The following is an 18,588-nucleotide window of genomic DNA, read 5'->3' as shown; positions in this document are numbered from 1 at the left end:
TATTGAGGGGCCCCTAGTATTGGAGCGATGAAAGGAGCCACCCCGAAACTGCTGTGACTGCAGAGCCCCCATAGACTTTGCAGTCTCTGTGTCTTTTTTAAGCTTTTCAAGGGTTGTGTTAACCTCAGGTCCGAATAAGAAGCCTGGGTTAACTGGCTGATTGAGGATAGAGGTTTGAATTTCAGGTTTGAATCCTGAAATTCTCAACCAGGCGTGTCTTCTTAACATAACGCTAGTGTTGATGGCCCTGGCTGCAGTGTCAGCTGCGTCTAGAGCGCACTTGATGGAAGCATTGGTTATCAGTTTCCCCTCCTGGATGAGTAGTTCTGCCCCCTCCTTGTACTGATCAGGTAGGTGTTGCAACAGTGTCTCAAGGGTATCATAATGTGACCTGTCGTATCTGGCCAAGAGCGCCTGAGGGTTGGCAATGCGCCAGATGTTAGCCGCCTGCGCAGCTACTCTCTTGTCCGAAGTTTCCATAACTTTGGATTCTTTGTCCGAGGAGGAACATCAGCTGTAGTCTTGGAGTTTGCCCTTTTGCGTGCATGTGAAACAACCAATGAGTCCAATGGCAACTGCCCCCTTATATAAGGAGGGTCTACAGGGGCCGGCCTAAATTTCTTCTCAATCCTTGGGTTTAACACCCTGGCCCTTGTGGTGTCCTTAAAATGTCACTTGCATGCTTGAGGACCCCTTTGAGCATGGGCAGGGTTTTGACTGCCCTTTCCGAAGTGGAAAAAGTGTTGACCAGAAAGTCTTCATCCACAGGGTCAGCATGTAGCTTGACGTCATGATTACTGGCTGCCCTTTCAATAAGGGTGTTAAAGGTAGTTTGGTTCCTCAGTAGGAGACGTTTTCACACTGTACATATGAGTGTCCGGGCCAGTCTGCGGATCCCTTGAGTCAGCAGGGTCCGTTCATTGTTGGTCTTGATCATCAGGATCAGTGTCCACATGATAGAGGTCATCCTCATGTTCACCATCCCCTGCCTCCACATCTGAGTATGATGGGGAAAAAGTTTGAGGTTCCTGTCCATAGTGATGGAGGGGTTCCACAAGAGCTGGAGAAGTTGTAGAAACTCTCTTCTTCTTCAAAGGAATCTTATATGACTCCATGGGAGTTTCCGGCATTAACTTTCTTTTGTATATGAACAGTCTACCAGTTTCCGAGTCGATGAATTGTCTCGGCTCCTGGTCTTCAGGCTCTTCTGTAGCCACCATTTCCGCCGACACATGTTTAGTGGCGCCGATAGATTGCTTCGGCTCGAACATCTTCGGACGCACCGAGGGCGGTAACCCAAACTTGATAGGTGTTGACGCGGTCTGAACTTGTCCGACCAGCTTCGGCGTCGGGGCCTTTTTCGGTCCGACCGATGTAGCCCTTTCCTTGAGCGTTGGAGCGACTCCGACACTTCTTTGGCCATGAACGCACTGGGGCGCGTCGACTCGACAGGGTCCTTGGAGCCAGTCTTTGACTTGTCCGTAGGCTTCGACCGAGGATCGATCCCGTACTTCGGGTCGAGCTTCTTGTGCGAATCGACTCCCTTCGGCGTCGGCCTTGGTGGTTCGATGGCCTTGACCTTGGTCTTCGGTGCTACAACCATCGGCTCGACGTCTTTCTTGAGTTTTCCGGCATAGACGGCCATTTTCTTTTTCTTCGGCTCCGAGGGGTTTGAGGCCTTGGAGCCGACCAGAGTCACTAGCACTTTCGGTTTCTGCAAAGATGCTGTCGGTTTCGATTTCTTTGTATCGACCGATGGCGGTTTCGAAACTGAAGGCTCTTTAGTAATGTTCGAAGCTGGGCCTTTGTGTGGGGCTGTAGAACGTGACTGTAGATCTTGGGTAAGGCCTAGTGGTGATCCCTCGACCTGAGCCTTATTGAGTGCGTCATCTTCGGCCCCCGTATAGCCGGTTTGGCCTAGCTCTTAGCCCGAGCTATCCTCTACGGCCCGAGGGCCTCCACGTCGTCTCCTATCTCATCGACAACGTTTTCCTCTTCTTCCTGCACCTCCTCGTCTTCAGCGTCATAGTCTAAGTCATGGCCCGAAGCCAGATCGGAGCAGTGTTCCTGATCCTCCAGATCGACGACCTCTTCGTCCTCGGTTCCAAAGATGTTCAAAGGAACAGGCGCCGACTTCTTCGACTCCAATTGAGCCGCGCGTCGAATCTTGAGAGTTTTCTTCAACCTGAACCAGGCACAGGCCATACAGTTGGCCTCGTTGTGGTCTGGGGACGGGCACTTGTTGCACACCGGGTGGACATCGATGTGCGGGTATTTTGCATTGCAAAGGGGACACCTCTTGAATGGAATTCTTTCCATTTGAGATCGAAGATCGGGTAGAGTATGGAAAGAAAACTTGTTGAGTACTCGATGTCCTCGAGAAGAAAGGCACCGATAACGAACGAAACGATACCGACGCAATCGAAAGCTTTTTGGCCTAGTAGAAAGTATTCCTAACTTGAGCTAAGATAGTAACATCCGAACCCAATGGCAGAAAAAAAAATCTGAAGATGGAGGATGCCCAAGCGCACTTTAGTCCAGGGGAGGAGCCATCTATCTCGTGATACTTCGAAGACTCTTCCAGGACAACAATGTGCAATCATCCGGACCCAACACTAGGCGGCGATCTATGCACAGATATGAATTCTGCAGCCCACATGCCTCGAACATGTATTTATGGAACCAAAACTACTGCCCCCTACAGGGATTGCGAACACATGCTAGCAATGATATGTTGTGGCTAGGAGCCTTCTCTACACACACACACACACACACAATGCACCGAGCCCTGTTGGGATGCCCCTCATGTGACCTACGCCAAGCGGGGGGAGCCTGCGCCTCTCCCCAGAGATGGCAGCTGAACAGGGTTCTCCTGCTGGCTCATAAAACCTGTAAAACCTCTCTGTGAACAGATTACGACAGAAGAGAAAGGTATGAGCCTCACAGCAACACGCAGAAAGGCGGAACTAGTTAAACAATGTGTCTAGAATTACATTAATGGCTGAAACCGCTGACATTCATCGTGCATTCTCAGCCCTGGAGAGCAACTTCCGTTTTCAGTAATGACAAGCCAGAAAAAATGTAGTACAATTTAAACAATTCTGCTTGTCCATTAATTTACAACATCGAAGGAAGATTCCTAGAAACACAAATAACTAGGAGAACAGCCAGGGAAACCTCTTAGACTGTCCCAGTTTGCTTGCGAAAGTGAAAGTAAGGGCCAGCGATGCGGAAGAAGAGATAAGAAAGGCGTATGCCGGCTAGAGCGTGCACGTGACGCAAGCTTGAGGCCAGGAAAAGCTTGCGGGTAGCACTTTGAAAACCCCCTTACTAAACGTTGAGCACGCAGCGCATGCGCTGCTCTAGGCCTGACCTAAAAAGGAAGAAAGTACTACTATGCACGAGGAAAATTCTGGACCCAACCACTAGATGGGGAAATTATACACAGCATGTGAATCCAGAAAAGATTCACGCTGCAAAACTATTCCTCTTGTTTTAGATGAATACAACTAGAACTGGATGCATTGCAGAATCCTTTTTATTTCAATGAGTGAGAGGAATATATTTGATCTTTTAAGATTTGTGGAAACTCCTTCATGGTTTTTTTTGGCTTGTAAAATAATTTGAACCTCTTCTTTCAGAAGCTGCTGGTGCATACAAGAGCGGTGCAAAAGGGGTTGGTGAGCATCTGAATCAATCAAACACTCACACCCAGTCAAAAGATCTGGGTTTAATCCATCACCGTTCTTTAGCCCACTCTGCCACCCCAGTTCAGACAAGGCTATATGCAAATCAGTCTGACCCTGTGCCTCATGTGAACAGTCCAGCCTGAACTGCCAAGCCTTGTCTTCCCTGGACCGGAAACAAGCTTCCGAGGACCGGTTTCTGGCATTCCAGCCGTCTTCAGCCCCGCTTGCTTCAATCCAGTGGCAAAGTAAGCAAGGGACTCACGTCTGAGCATACCCTGCCACACTTATGGCGGCCAAAAGCAGTACAAAAGGGGTTGGTGATGGACTGAGCATCTGAATCAATCAAACACTCACACCCAGTCAAAAGATCTGGGTTTAATCCATCACCGTTCTTTAGCCCATTCTGCCACCCCAGTTCAGACAAGGCTATATGCAAATCAGTCTGACCCTGTGCCTCATGGGAACAGTCCAGTCCGAACTGCCAAGCCATGTCTTCCCTGGACCGGAAACAAGCTTCTGAGGACCGGTTTCTGGCATTCCAGCCCTCTTCAGCCCGGCTTGCTTGAATCATGGATTAAACCCAGATCTTTTGACTGGGTGTGAGTGTTTGATTTATTCAGATGCTCCATCCATCACCACCTCCTTTTGTACCGGTGCATACAAGAGATCTGGACAAATATTACTCTGTAATCACAGCCTTTTAATGGTTGAAAATGGATGCAAACCTACACACTAACTTACTTCCCCTAATAACAGTGGAATGTGGAGAAGGAGCCCGGACAAATTCATTGCTTGAGTGAAGCAGGCTATTTTGTAAAAGGAGCGGAGAAGGCTGTACCCAGAGCCACAGACTTTAACTTACAGAGGATAAAACTAACTTTTACCATAGCATTGCCAGAAGGGACTTCTAAAAGGTTAGGGCTGTTAGTTGTCAATGGTTTTGCTACTTGCGTGCTTTGTCCCTCTTAAACCAACAGAGGGACTGATGAAAGTTGATTTATAGACTATGAAATTCGCTCTTCTCCGACCTTCCAAACATAATTTTAGTCAGAATATATTATAAAATTAGCCCTATTTATACACTTTTTTCTGACAACCACATCTATCATATCAGGGATCAGATATCCAAAGATATAGTTAGGTGATGGGAGGGAGTCCTCCCTCACCTTCCTGTAGAAACTGTACCCCAACAAGTTGTCACTATTTTTCCTTTTGTATTTACAATCCTTCAAAAGACCTTTAAAAAAAACACAACACTGCGGTGGGTTGGTGAAATTTCTCTTTTACATAACTATAATATAATTTTTGACATGATGCATTGCTGTGTGCCTAATTGAAATTCATTAGTATTTGTAGATTCTAGAATATGATGACCGCTTTGACTGGTGACACTGAGAGCTAATTTATAGACATAGCAGCAAGATGGAACATACAGCTAGATCATAGTGCCGTTTTACGAGTCCTTAATAGCGATTATTTAGGAATCGCTATTAAGGACTTGCAAAACGGGATTCATGTAGGAATCGCTAAATAAATTGCTATTCCTACACATTCCTTATTTGCGATTAGCCTAAAGGCCCATAGGAATGAATGGGGAGTTATTCCTTATTTGCGATTAGCAATTTGCTAATCGCAAATAAGGATGCGATTTCAAGGGTGCCAGGGGTGTCCCAAGGACACCCTGTAGCACCCCTGAAATGTAATCTACATTGGTGTTGCGCACACACATGTCCAAAGGACATGTGTGTGTGTAACATGCAACTTAGAAAAATGCATTTAAATGCATTTTTCTAAGTTTTCGCTATTTACCACGAGGTTTGACCTCGCGGTAAATAGCGGCCAGAAATAGCGAATTCGCAAATAAAAAATGGTTAATGAATTGCATTAAAGGAATCTCAAATAGAGATTCCTTAAATGCAATTCTATGGCAGGACCGGAGGCTTCGGATTATGCCTTCTTTCTATCGCTTTATTTTCCACAGCAGCAAGAAAAACATAAACAAACTACTTTTCCTATGAGCATTTGGGAAAAAAACAAAGTCGAACATGAGTCCTTTCACAGTGTCCATGCACCGGCAGCTCCCATCATGCCCTGCTGACGCTTCCTCTTCCTCTTTCTTCGCTGCTCAGCAGCAAGTTAAGTCGGTTTTTTCTACTCTCCTGGGTTTGTGGGATCTGTGGATTGAGCGTTTTGTCCCTGGGTCAGGCGCTTGTTGTGTTTTCCCTGTCACAAATTCCCTTTCGATCGCGGGACGCTTTTGCGCTCCTCACGCGATTCTGGTGCCCAGTAGTGAGCGGTGCGGTTATCTCGCCGCTAGAGGGTAGTGTCTTGGCTGTTGCAGGCGCGCTGTCAGACGCTTTCTTGAGCGTTTTTTGGCGCGTTTTCAACAGCTTGTAGCCTGTACCCTGCCACCCGGTTCTGACACCCTCAGGGGTAAAAATTTAGGGTTTCCCTTTGTTTAATTGACGCCCTGTTTGGGTTGTATTGTGAGTTTGGACACCCTGCTGGGTCGTAATTGTGCCGGTGTTCGGCGTGGGGACGCTTCACCGGGTGGCGCCCCTGGATTTTGAGGGCTGCAGCGTTCCCAGGGGCTAGCCCCCATAATTGTGTGCCTTTGGCCACCCATATCCCTGGGACCTCCCCAGACCATAGAGCGCCCTTCGGGTCAATTTCATTCCCTGTGCCAGACCTCTCTGCCCTTTGGAGCCTAATTTAACTCACTATGCAGAGGGAGTCAGACCAGTATACAGAGGAGGACCCTCTGAATTACGTCCCTTTGGACGATGACTTTTACCAAGCGGTCAACGACTCTATCTATAGGGCGGTTGACCAAGCAATGGTACCCCTTGAGCAACGGCTCTCGGCGCGGTTGGATGAGGCATACGCTAAGCTCGCGGCCCTTATTCCCGCGCCTACCTCGGCCTCAGGCCCGGACACGTCATCGCCTCCCCCTCCCCCTAAGAAACCTTGTATGGAGGGGGTTGACCCTACGGCTTTCGCGAAGGTGAAGAGTGCTTTTCTGGCTACAGAGGGGTCCCAGCCCCCTCCGGTCCTCCCCGTGGAGGTGCCGCCACCTACTCCTCGTACTATGTCTCCGGAGCCGCAGCAGGAGGATGATTCTCCGGACTCTGAGGAGGAGGCATGTTCCTCCAGGTCATGGCTTCTGTCTCAATCGTCCTCCTCCGCGGGTCCTTCATACATGTTGGACCCGGACGATAACGTCCACCCCAGGTCGTCAGAAGGGGTCCCATGCGATAAAGTGGCCCAGTATGTCGCGAATCGCCTCAGGAGGCCGGTGGATAAAGATGCCCGTAGCCGCCTTCGGGCGGAGTGCCCTCGGCCCTCCTTAGAGGGTAAGTTAGCCATGACTCCGGATATTGATCCAAAGATGGCTACCTTCCTAGCCAAATTCGTCAAGGATCCCCGGAAGGGGATAGACAGGTCCCAGCGTACGTGCCAGGACAAGCTACTCGATGCTGTAGGCCCCATGACTAAAATTCTGGACATGTCGGAGGAAGCCAAGGTGTCGGGGGACATGATTTCCCCGGAGGTTCTGTCAAATTGGGCTAGCGCGCCATCATTTTTCTGGGCAATGCTAACTGTGCCCTCTCTACGGAGAGGAGGAGGTCCCTCTTAATCAAAGTGGACCCCAAGTAAGGTGACCTTGCCTCGTCCGAGGCTGGCGCTGTGGCCAAGGGTGGGTTGTTTGGAGACCCATTTATCAAGGAGCTCTGTAAATTTGTAGCAACGTTTACCTCCTTGGACCGGGCTCAGTCCAACATAAAGAAGGTCTTCGCCCCTCGTGTTTTTGATAAGGCCGGACGAGGCAGGGGCCGCTCGTTCGGTCGGGGCGCCAGCTCAGACAGTGGACAAGGCTCCGGACGTGGGCAGTTTCAAGACAATGCCCATTTCAACAACTTCTACCCCACCAAAGGGCAGAAGTTCAGAGGACATGGTGGTCAGAGAGGCCAACAACAGGGCGGTGGACGAGGTGAGTGTGCTACCCTCTGCGAGCTTGCGGGTAGGGGGCAACTAGCGCAGTTCTTCCCAGCGTGGGCTTCCCTTATCAGCGATGCCTAGGTGCTGCAGACGGTGCAGGGCTTCCAGTTGGAGTTCCATGGCCGCCCGTGTCAGCGTCCTCGCCCCATTACCTTTTCGCAGCGCGATGCGGCTTTGGTGAGCGAAGAGGTCGCTGCCCTCCTCCAAAAAGGGGCGATTTGTTGCGCTTGCGAAAACCCCACCGGGTTTCTAAGCAATCTCTTCTTGGTCGACAAGGTCGACGGGGGCCGTCGCCCGGTGATCAATTTAAAGGACTTCAACGAATGGCTGGTGTACCGCCATTTCAAGAAGGAGGGGATTCACCTCTTACGGGATGTGTTGCGCCCGTCTGATTGGATGGTCAGGCTCGACTTTTAAAGGCGCTTACTTAGCGGTCCCGATCTTCCCTCCACACCATCGTTTCCTCCAGTTCAGGTGGGACGATCAGGTTTACGAGTTCACCACGCTACCTTTCGGCCTATCCTCAGCGCCGTGGTGCTTCACAAAGGTGTTGCGTCCGGCGGTGGAGGCCTTGCGGCTCGAGGTGTCAGGATGATAGTGTATTTGGACGACATGCTATTCATGGACCAGTACCCGAGACGCCTGCGGTCTCAATTGCAGTCCGCGGTCGACCTTCTTCAAGGTTTGGGTTTTGTTATCAACGAGAAGAAGTCCCTTCTGGTTCCTGTCCAGTGTGCGACCTTTCTCGGTTTCAGCATAGATTCGGTGTCTTCGACCTTGAGTCTACCCGCCAGGAAGATGGCAAAGATCAGGCACGAATTGCGCCAGACTCTGGTGAATAAAATTGATATCTTTACGTCACCTGGCGGGGTTGGTGGGCCTGTTGTCGTCTTCGATTCAGGCTATCTTTCCCGGGCCCCTCTACTATCGGGCCACGCAGATGGCAAAGATCAGGCACGAATTGCGCCAGACTCTGGTGATTAAAATTGATATCTTTACGTCACCTGGCGGGGTTGGTGGGCCTGTTGTCGTCTTCGATTCAGGCTATCTTTCCAGGGCCCCTCTACTATCGGGCCACGCAACGCTTAAAGGTGTATCATCTCAGGTAAGGGTTAACGTACTCTCAGCTAATTCCGTTGTCAGACAACGTGAGAGACGAGATGAGATGGTGGCTCACGCACATGGAGGCTTGGAAGCGCCTGGTCCGCTTTCGAACCATCTTTACATATCAACTGATTGGAGTTACTGGCGGGCTCCTTTGCGGTGCAGTGTTGGACCAAGGACAGGGTGCAGTCCTGCGTCCTTCTCAGGATGGACAACGTGTCGGCGGTCCGTTATATCAACCATCTGGGGGGCACCAGATCCAAAATGCTGGCGGACCTCGCATGAGACTTTTGGCACTTCTGCCTGGACCATCAGGTGTCCGTCACGGCGGAGTATTTGCCGGGGCGACAGAACGAGGTAGCCGATTGGCACTCCCGCAACATCCTAGATGCCAGCGTGTGGAAGCTGGATCCTCTTCTGTTCACCAGGCTATCGGACCAGTGGGGTCCCTCCTCAGTGGACCTTTTTGTGTCCCGCCTGGATCATCAACTCTCAAGATATTTCAGTTGGCGCCCCGATCCAGCGGCGGAGGCGACAGATGCGGTCCTCCAAGACTGGTTGAACGAGCAGGGGTATGCGTTTCCCCCATTCTCGATGATCACACGCGTGTCGGCGTTGCTACGTCGCCAGTCGGCCCAGGTGGTGATGATCACTCCATGGTGGAGGTCTCAAGTTTGGTTTCCAGTTCTTCTGGAACTTTCCTGGGATTCTCCAATCCTACTCCCCCACTCTCCGCACATTCTCCTCAATCCGGACGGAGCTCCCCACTGGTTGGTCCAAGAGGGCTCTCTGCGGCTGATGGCCTGGAGGCTCTAAGGCGTCATTGAACGCTCCCGGGCCTTTCGGGAAAGGCAGAGGACTTGCTTTCCAAAGCCTGGGCTGACAGCACGACCAAGCGATACAGATCTGCATGGCATAGATGGAGTCGTCGGTGTGTGCGACGGAATTTTGATCCCGTGGGGGCAGCTGTAGTCCATGTCCTAAATTTCTTGGCCGAACTGACTAAGGAGGGACTGGCCTACCAGTTGAACAATACCTTCCGATCTGCGATTTCAGCAGGGCACGACTTGGTGCAGGGTTCTCCAATTGGGGAACACCCTTTGGTTTGTAAACTCCCGAGAGGAATTCGCCTATCATTGCCGCCCGAGCCTCGGTACTCCGTCCTGTGGGACGTGAACAGAGTATTGAATTTGTTCCTTTCTTGGCAACCGAACAGGTTCCTGTCTCGTAAGGAGTTGACTGCTAAGTTAGCGATGTTGTTGTGCCTGATATCTCACAGACGGGTCTCGGATGTGCAGGATCTTGATATCACGGCCAGAGTTTTTTCTCCGGATGGAGTTTCTTTCACTGTCAGTAGACGGACTAAGACCCTTACTAGGGTTATTTCATACCCCGCATTTCAGGACTCCCCTAAACTGTGTGTTGTGCAGTGCCTCCGTGCTTATGAGGATATGATTGATGATACTCGCTCTCCGGGTGAAAGACAACTTCTCATTGCCCTACGGAAACCGTACAAGGCTGTTACTTCGCCAACGATCGCCCAATGGGTAAGTTGGGCAATGCAGGAGGCGGGGATTGATACCAAACAATTTGGCGCTCACTCAGCGAGAGGAGCTATGGCCTCAATAGCTTTTGCCCTCGGGGCTCGTCTAGAGGATTTGATGAGAGCGGCCGATTGGTCCTCGGACTCCACATTTAAGAGGTTCTATTTCAAGCCAGTTATAGAAGTAGCTCGGTTGGTTGTCGATAAGCTTTGAACTGGCATAATCCGAAGCCTCCGGTCCTGCCATAGAATGAGAATTTGCCTAGCCTTCGTGCTGGTAAGTTCCAATTCTATTAAGGACTCGGAGGCGAGGATTATCCCCCCCAAGAGACTTCCTTGAAGTGGACCCTCCCCATATGCAACGTAAGTAAATCTTTCATGAGGCTTCGATTGTTAAATCTGCTGTTGCTCTGAATTGTACTGTTCTTCATTTGGATGATGACGTTCTGTTGGAACGGTCTAGATCTGACGGTGTGTTCTTTTGCAGGGACTGAAGGTTCCATACAGGATACGTGATTGGACCGGTATATGGGCTTCGCGCGAAGAAAGAGGAAGCGGCAGCAGGGCATGATGGGAGCTGCCGGTGCATGGACACTGTGAAAGGACTCATGTTCGACTTTGTTTTTTTCCCAAATGTTCATGGGAAAAGTAGTTTGTTTATGTTTTTCTAGCTGCTGTGGAAAATAAAGCGATAGAAAGAAGGCATAATCCTCGCCTCCGAGTCCTTAATAGAATTGGAACTTACCAGCACGAAGGCTAGGCAAATTCTCATTCCTCGCAAAAATGCGATTTCGCAATTACCGATTTTTGCATTTGGGATGATGAATCCCAAATGCGAAAATTGCGCTCGACAAGTCAGCTTTCTTAGTGCTGTAGTCCTCCGACGCTTGCTACACACTGCCAAAGGAAGAAACCTCCAGATCATTCAGATGATAACGTTTGAAGCGGTGTTTTTTTATTAACAAACATTAATGGCACCCTTCTAGCATAACCACTGTCTCAAATGCACTAGTACACTGAGAGATTTAACAACATGAATAATATCTGAAAGCGACAGATATCCATTACACAACTGTAAGACGAAGGTAAGTAACTGTTTGCTAAAACTTACTTTGCTGCTGTTTCTTCATCATATTTTGTTTTCAGGTCAAATAATTCCGACTGGGTTTTCTCCAAAGCTAAAAGCATACAAAGTCAAAGAGTGGGTTACGCACTGAAATAAAGCGAATCATACTGCCTACATCAATCATTAGTTAAAAGAAGTGCACACAGGACCTGGCACAAAAAGCAGGGAAGAAAATGGTCTTCATTTATCTCATCCAAATTTTGGAATTGCTATTGAGATTGAGATTGCTATTAAGATGTTTATTATTTACGTCTTACTCTGTAATTACTATCCCTTGGAGACACCAGTAAGCAGCATCCCCGCGCCTCTTCCCAAAAAATTACAATTACAAAATCAAACAAGTTAAAACACCAAAATAATGTATTTCTGAGCTGAGGTGTTAGTCTATGTGTATGAAATCATCATATAAACTACCAGAATATATCAAGCACTCAATATAAATGCGATTGGAAAGCAAAAAACACAGTATACTTTTTAAATATTCTTGTTTACATTCCCCACTCCGAAGGTTATTTTCCAGAGTGTAGCACACAATAAAGGGGTGCTAAGTTTCAAGGGGGGCGATGGATGTGTTGTCATTGTAGTGTGAGGATTCACATCATGAAGCCCAAATGTAGCGAGGATAGGCTGAAGGCTGACTGTGGAACATGGGTTCTTTCCAATAATTCTTAGCGGGGGGAAATCTGTTTCAAACTGTAAAATGTGAGGACAGTTTGGAAACTTTCCTCTAGAAGATCAGTTATGTAGACAAACTATGCACAGGTTAAAGCAGAACAGAATACAGAAATAAAAAAGGAGGGAAATGCAACCGAATGCTAAAGTTGACACTAAATACAGTAAAAGTAAATGATATTCAAAATTGGCAAAGAAGAAGACCCATAAATAAGTAAGTCAATTTCTATAACAGGAATTTTCGAATCTTAATCAGGGAGAGAGCTATAAGAACAAGGACAGCATTACCTACACGTTTCACTGTAGGTACGAGGCCTTCGTTAGGACAAATACGCAGCCACAGCCCTTACATTAAACGAGTGCGCCCTTGCCAGTTCCTTCTTTAAAACAAACATCTAATTTTGTGATTTTTTTTCCGATGACAGACTGATAACTAAGCTTCATTTGTTTATTTCGACTTTCAGTTAAGTTAACTGTACTTATGACGGAATCCGTTACAAACTGATTCCATCTGCTAACTGAAATTTTGATGGAATCCGTTACAAACAGTGACATTTCATCAAAGGAGAATAGGCATTGGTTATTAGACACATATATAAAAATTTGAGCTACATAAAGTTTGAGGAGTAAATAAGCCTACTTGACCAGGAGGAAGGCAAGAAAGAGCATCATAAGAGAAAAAATCATGTCTTTATGTGATGGTCAGCGGGAAAGAGAAGTAGGTCGATATAGCTTTTGCTGTTTTGCATTTTTCAGCGGGTTGCATACACTACATTTTATGGACATATAGAAGAGGCATTGTCATTTGTACAATATTGGGAAGTGAGTTGATTGGGAACTGAAGACATCACCATCAGTCTTCAAATCGGAATTAACCTTGGGAGACATTACTGGGCACGTTATTCTACAAAAGATACCCTATGGTACGCTTTTTAAGGGATACAATACTATGATTTAGTACGATGAGTCAACAGTGGAGCCTTATGAGTACCTTTGTTCATGTTAATCTATTGCAACAATTACCAAAGTGTGGTTTGGGTCAATGTTCGCATCTGCTTCATTATAGACAACGGTCACTACTAAAGAAATGCACTCAATTTAATGTTCCAATTTGGCCAGTGGAGCTATATTTGATATGGGTAAATGTCTTGGTCTAGCTCCCAACCATAAGGCATTGACTTCAGTCCTGGATGGCATTTCCTCAGGGTTTCCAGGGAAGGACGAGGACTGAAGGACGGTGGAGCTTGGACTACTGAAATGCCTCTCTCAACAGCACGGTGAGCATAACTAGACTTGCAGTGCTGTAGAGGACTTTGCTTTGTAATATTCCCAATACCAGCGCTCTTTATAAACACTGCATTCAAACAAATTTTTACTAATGTCAGTAGGCAATGTAGCTCAAAGGAGCTCAAAGTGCGAGTAATCCAGCAACAAACATGAATGCTATGAACCAGCAGTTACGGAATTTCTACATATGCAAACGAATGCAATATTTGCATGCACAATACATGAATCTGGCTAATTAAAACGTTAGGACCAGCACAACATCTTTAATGCCTTAACCAAGTTGAATAAAAATAAAAATGCCGAACCTGTTTGCAGAGTTTGAGTTTTGCTTTCAGCTTCTTCAAGCTTTGAGGATGTAGATAATTGGGTCTCTTGAAATTTTCTATGCTCACACAAAAACAAACAACAACAAAAAACTATCAGGGTTTGCAAATATCTTTTAACCTAGGCTTAATGCTGATATTCATCACTCCATCTGCAATCACACATGACAAGTAATTATAGCGGACAAACGCAGTTTCAGCGATCAAAACGTCAGCAAAACACCAGCTATCACTCTCGCCATTATTTACAGAACATTTTCTCTAACAAAGCAATGCAGTTATTGACATTAATAGTGCCTGATCGCCTACCTCTCTTTTTCTGCAAAGTCATTTTGTAACTTTTGTTCTTTCTCGAGAGCTATATTCTCTGCTTGGGCCTTCAGAGTCTGTTCATATTCTCTAATTTTCTCTTTAAGTGCTTTGATTGTAACCTCTGCAGAAAAACAGTATAGAAGATGGTTTACTTTACATAACTCCGTGTAGTTCTAGCACAAACGTCTGTTGGTCTCTGCAGACCACTGTGCTTTAAGCTTCAGCTTGTGCACCGCAACAGAAAATCAATGGTTACGAGTCCCTTCGGAAAACTGTTACACCCTAAATGTTAGAGTGAAATGTAAACCTTTCATTCAGACAGAGCAATGGATTACGTTGGAAAACGTAGCTAGTATTTCTATAGAACAAGTAAAATTAAAAAAAAACACAATATAATTGTATTTACTAATTTCCAATCATCCCAGAATGCAGTGGAGATGAATGAAGATGCTGGTATGGGTTTGAGTACACATCTGAGCATAAACCTAATTATTTACAGTAATGTTTGCATATAAAATCAGGCTTTCTTCAATCTGACAGGCAGAGACACTTTCCCCGTGGCACCAAAGGTACAGTTGTACGTAACAATTTGGTCACGGAAAATGCAGCATTTATACTTTAAGTGACTTTAAATAAATGCATCAAATAATACGGTTACGGTGGTGATAAATTCACACAAACTGTTGAAACATGCACATAGTGCATACTGGAAATCTCGCAGTTGGCTACAAACTCTTGGTTGTCAAACCTGCGCCCTGCAAAACATGTGACCAGCTACAGATTTTAGTACCTGACCTGACTTTATATATATATATATATAATGCAATTAATATATTTCTTTGTACTCCAGGAACTTCCGCACTAAGAGTATCATGAGGCGTTCCATAACGTTAGGGATATGGAATATGCTACTTACCAGTATGCATCTGTTCTTGGCATAGAGGGCTGCAGAGTAGTACATTTATGAATAGATCGCCATCTGGTGTTGGGCTCGGAAGATTGCACTTGTTTTTCACTTGGAGAAGTCTTTTGTCGTCACGAGACTGGTGACTCCTCCTTTGCGTGCTAGTGCGCATGGGCATCGGCTCCATCCTTAGATTGTTTTGCCATAGTAGGGTTAGATGGAGTAGTATGATAGAATACAGATAGAAATGCCCATGTAAGTGTATCTAAATAAGATAGTGTTGGAGCAGACACAGGTTTCCGGTGAGGCTGGGAGGGCATGTACCACTCTGCAGCCCTCTATGCCAAGAACAGATGCATACTGGTAAGTAGCATATTTCGTTCGAGGCATATGGGCTGCAGATGGTACATTTATGAATAGACTATACAGCAGTTATCTCCCTAGCGGTGGCCACCAGTGTCTGTTGCAACAGTCTGAAATAAAGTTTTTAGTACAGCATGTCCGACTCTAGCCTGTTGTGTTGTCTGCACATCTACACAGTAGTGTTTTGTGAAGGTATGCGGTGTAACCCAGGTAGCTGCTTTGCATATGTCATCTAGAGGAATGTTTCCTAAGAATGTTTCCTAAGAATGCCATAGATGCTCCTAGTTTACGTGTAGAGTGAGTTCTAGGATGAACAGTTAATGTCCACTTTGCTTTTAAGTAGCATATTTGTTTATATTTTACAATCCACCTGGCAATGCCTGCTTTAGAGATAGGATTGCCCTTATGTGTAGGAGATAACGCTACAAATAGTTGTTTTGTCTTTCTGAAAGTTTGTGTTCTTTCTAAGTAGTACAATATTGCCCTTCTGACATCTAATGTATGTAGGGCCCTTTCTGCTACCGTCTGTGGTTTTGGAAAGAAGACTGGTAGTTTCACTGGCTGATTGATGTGGAATGCTGAAATTACTTAAGGTAAGAATTTTGGGTTTGTTCTAAGAACCACTTTGTTTTGGTGTAACTGCAGAAATGGTTCTTGTATTGTAAATGCTTGCAATTCACTTACTCTTCTGAGTGTAGTAATAGCTATAAGAAAGGCTACTTTCCATGTGAGAAATTGTATTTCACACCTATGCATAGGTTCAAAAGGTTGTCCCATTAGTCTGGCAAGTACTATGTTGAGATTCCAGACTGGGGAAGGCGGTAGACTTGGTGGAATGACTCTTTTGAGGCCTTCCATGAAAGCTTTTATTGCTGGTACTTTAAACAGGGAAAGATGTTGTCTGTTTTGTAGGTACGCCGATATAGCTGCAAGATGTACTCTAATAGAGGTGTAAGCAAGGTTACATTGCTGCAAGTGTAGTAAATAGCAAATAATCTGTTTAGTGGATGCGTCCAGAGGGTTGATGTTGTTACTGTTACAGTATAAAGCAAACCTTTTCCACTTTGATAGATAGCATGCTCTGGTGGTAGGACGTCTTGCTTGCTTAATGATTTCCATACAGTTTGGAGGTAAATCTAAGTATCCAAATTCTATGACCTCAGGAGCCAGATCGCTAGGTTCAATTGTTTGGGATCTGGGTGCATTATTTCTCCATGGTTCTGTGTAATCTTAACTTTTGATGTGGCACTTGTGAGAGTTGCAGGAGCGCGGTGAACCACGGCTGTCTTGCGCACATGGGTGCTACTAGTATCATTGTCATTGAATGTTGTTGCAGTGTCCGTACCACTAATGGAATTAGTGGGAGAGGGGGAAAAGCGTAAGCAAATTTGTTGGACCAATTTATCCATAGCGCATTGCCCTGTGACAGGTGGTGTGGGTACCTGGATGCGAAGTTTTGGCATTTTGCGTTCTGATGAGTGGCAAAGAGATCTATCTCTGGTTGTCCCCATCTTTGGAAGAATGGCTGCAGTATTTGGTTGTGCAGTTCCCATTCATGTATTTGTTCTGACTCTCTGCTTAGGATGTCTGCTATCTGATTTTGAACTCCTGGTAGGTGTTCGGCTAACAGATAGATCTTTTGAAGAATGGCCCATCTCCAAATGTCCTGTGCTAGTTTGGATAGTTGGAGAGAGTGTGTCCCCCCCCTGTTTTTGAATATAATACATTGCAGTCATGTTGTCTGTTCTGATCAGGACTGCTTTGTTGATGATTTGCATTTGAAAAGCTTTTAATGCTAGGAACACTGCTAGTAGTTCCAGATAATTGATGTGCAGTCTTTTCTGCTGTACACTCCATTTTACATGCACTGTATATTTCTCCATATGTGCTACCCATCCGGTGAGCGATGCATCCGCTGTTATTATTACTTGTGGAATCGGTTCTAGGAACGACCGCCCTTTGGAAATGTTTGTTGTGTTCCACCACTTCAGAGAGCGATGTGTGCGGTCGTCTACCAACACCAAATCTGTAATCTGACCTAGAGCCTGATTCCACTGTGTCGCTAGACACTCTTGCAGTGGACGCATTTGTAGTCTGGCATATGGTATCAGCAGTATGCAGGAGGACATCATCCCTAACAGCTGCATAAACACTCTAGCTGTTAGTGGATGTTGTGGTTGAAATGTTTGGATCAACCTGATCATTGTTTGGATCCTGATTGGATTGGGGTATACTTTGGCGGTTTCTGTGTCTATAGTAGCCCCTAGGTATTGTTGAACCTTGTTTGGTTGTAGGTGGGATTTTTTGTAGTTCACCGTAAACCCTAGCTGGTGCAGCAATTGAATGGTCTTCTGTGTGTTTTGAAGACATTCTTCCTGTGACTTGGCTTTTATTAGCCAATCGTCCAAGTAAGGGAAGACATGCATTTGTTGTCTTCTTAGGTGTGCTGCAGCTACTGCTAGGCATTTTGTGAACACCGTTGGTGCTGTTGTGACCGCAAACGGAAGGACTTTGAACTGATAATGTTGTCCTTCTACTACAAACCTGAGGTATTTTCGGTGGGCTTTGTGAATTGGGATGTGAAAGTAAGCGTCTTTTAGATCCAGTGCAGAAAGAAAGTCTCCTTTCTTCAGTAAAGGGAGTACTTGTTGGAGCGTGACCATGTGGAAATGTTCCGAGTTTATGTATGCATTGAGAGGTCTGAGGTCTAAAATTGGTCTTAGAGACCCGTCTTTTTTGGGAATTAGGAAGTATAGAGAGTATACTCCTGTCCCTTGCTGATGTTTTGGAACCTTCTCTATAGCATGCTTTTGTAGCAGTGATAGTACTTCCTGCTTTAACAATGTCAGATGATCTTGACTCATTGGACGCTGTCTGGGGGGGATGTTTGGTGGGGTAGCTGTGAGTTCTAGGCAATAACCATGTTGGATAATTTGTCTCACCCACCTGTCTGACGTGATGTTTTCCCAGACAGGTAGGAGCTGTGATAAACGTCCCCCGACCGGTGTTATATGGTCTGGGGGAAGTTATATTAAGTCACTGTTTTGGGGTTGGGGAGTTGCGGTTGTTATTATTTCCGCGACCTCTACCCTTGTTGTGGTTACCTCTGTAACTGCCTCTTGAATTACCTCTGGGTGATGTTGGTGTCAAAGAGGTAGATTGCTGGCTTGTGCCTGCATTCTTTGACCCCCCTCTATAGGTGGACCTACGAAAGGAACCCCTTTGAGTTGGCTGTTGTAATGCCCCCATTGATTTAGCCGTTTCTG

General features: G+C 46.4%; 1 protein-coding gene across 3 annotated transcripts in view; it reads right to left on the bottom strand.

Moving 5' to 3' along the window:
• Window positions 1–18,588, bottom strand: part of CUX1 (cut like homeobox 1) — a 1,218,817-nt gene that overhangs the window by 731,156 nt on the left and 469,073 nt on the right. For all 3 annotated transcript variants that reach the window (XM_086954570.1, XM_086954568.1, XM_086954569.1), the window contains exons 6-8: window positions 14,053–14,176; window positions 13,726–13,802; window positions 11,447–11,513 (exon numbers count right to left, since the gene is read on the bottom strand). In XM_086954570.1, the coding sequence (XP_086810696.1) occupies window positions 11,447–11,513; window positions 13,726–13,802; window positions 14,053–14,176 (268 nt within the window). The remainder of the gene's footprint in view (window positions 1–11,446; window positions 11,514–13,725; window positions 13,803–14,052; window positions 14,177–18,588) is intronic.

Source organism: Lissotriton vulgaris, chromosome 2_1 (genome assembly GCF_964263255.1).
Source record: "Lissotriton vulgaris chromosome 2_1, aLisVul1.2, whole genome shotgun sequence".
NCBI classification, from domain to species: domain Eukaryota; kingdom Metazoa; phylum Chordata; class Amphibia; order Caudata; family Salamandridae; genus Lissotriton; species Lissotriton vulgaris.
This window is presented reverse-complemented; position numbering and strand designations above follow the sequence as displayed.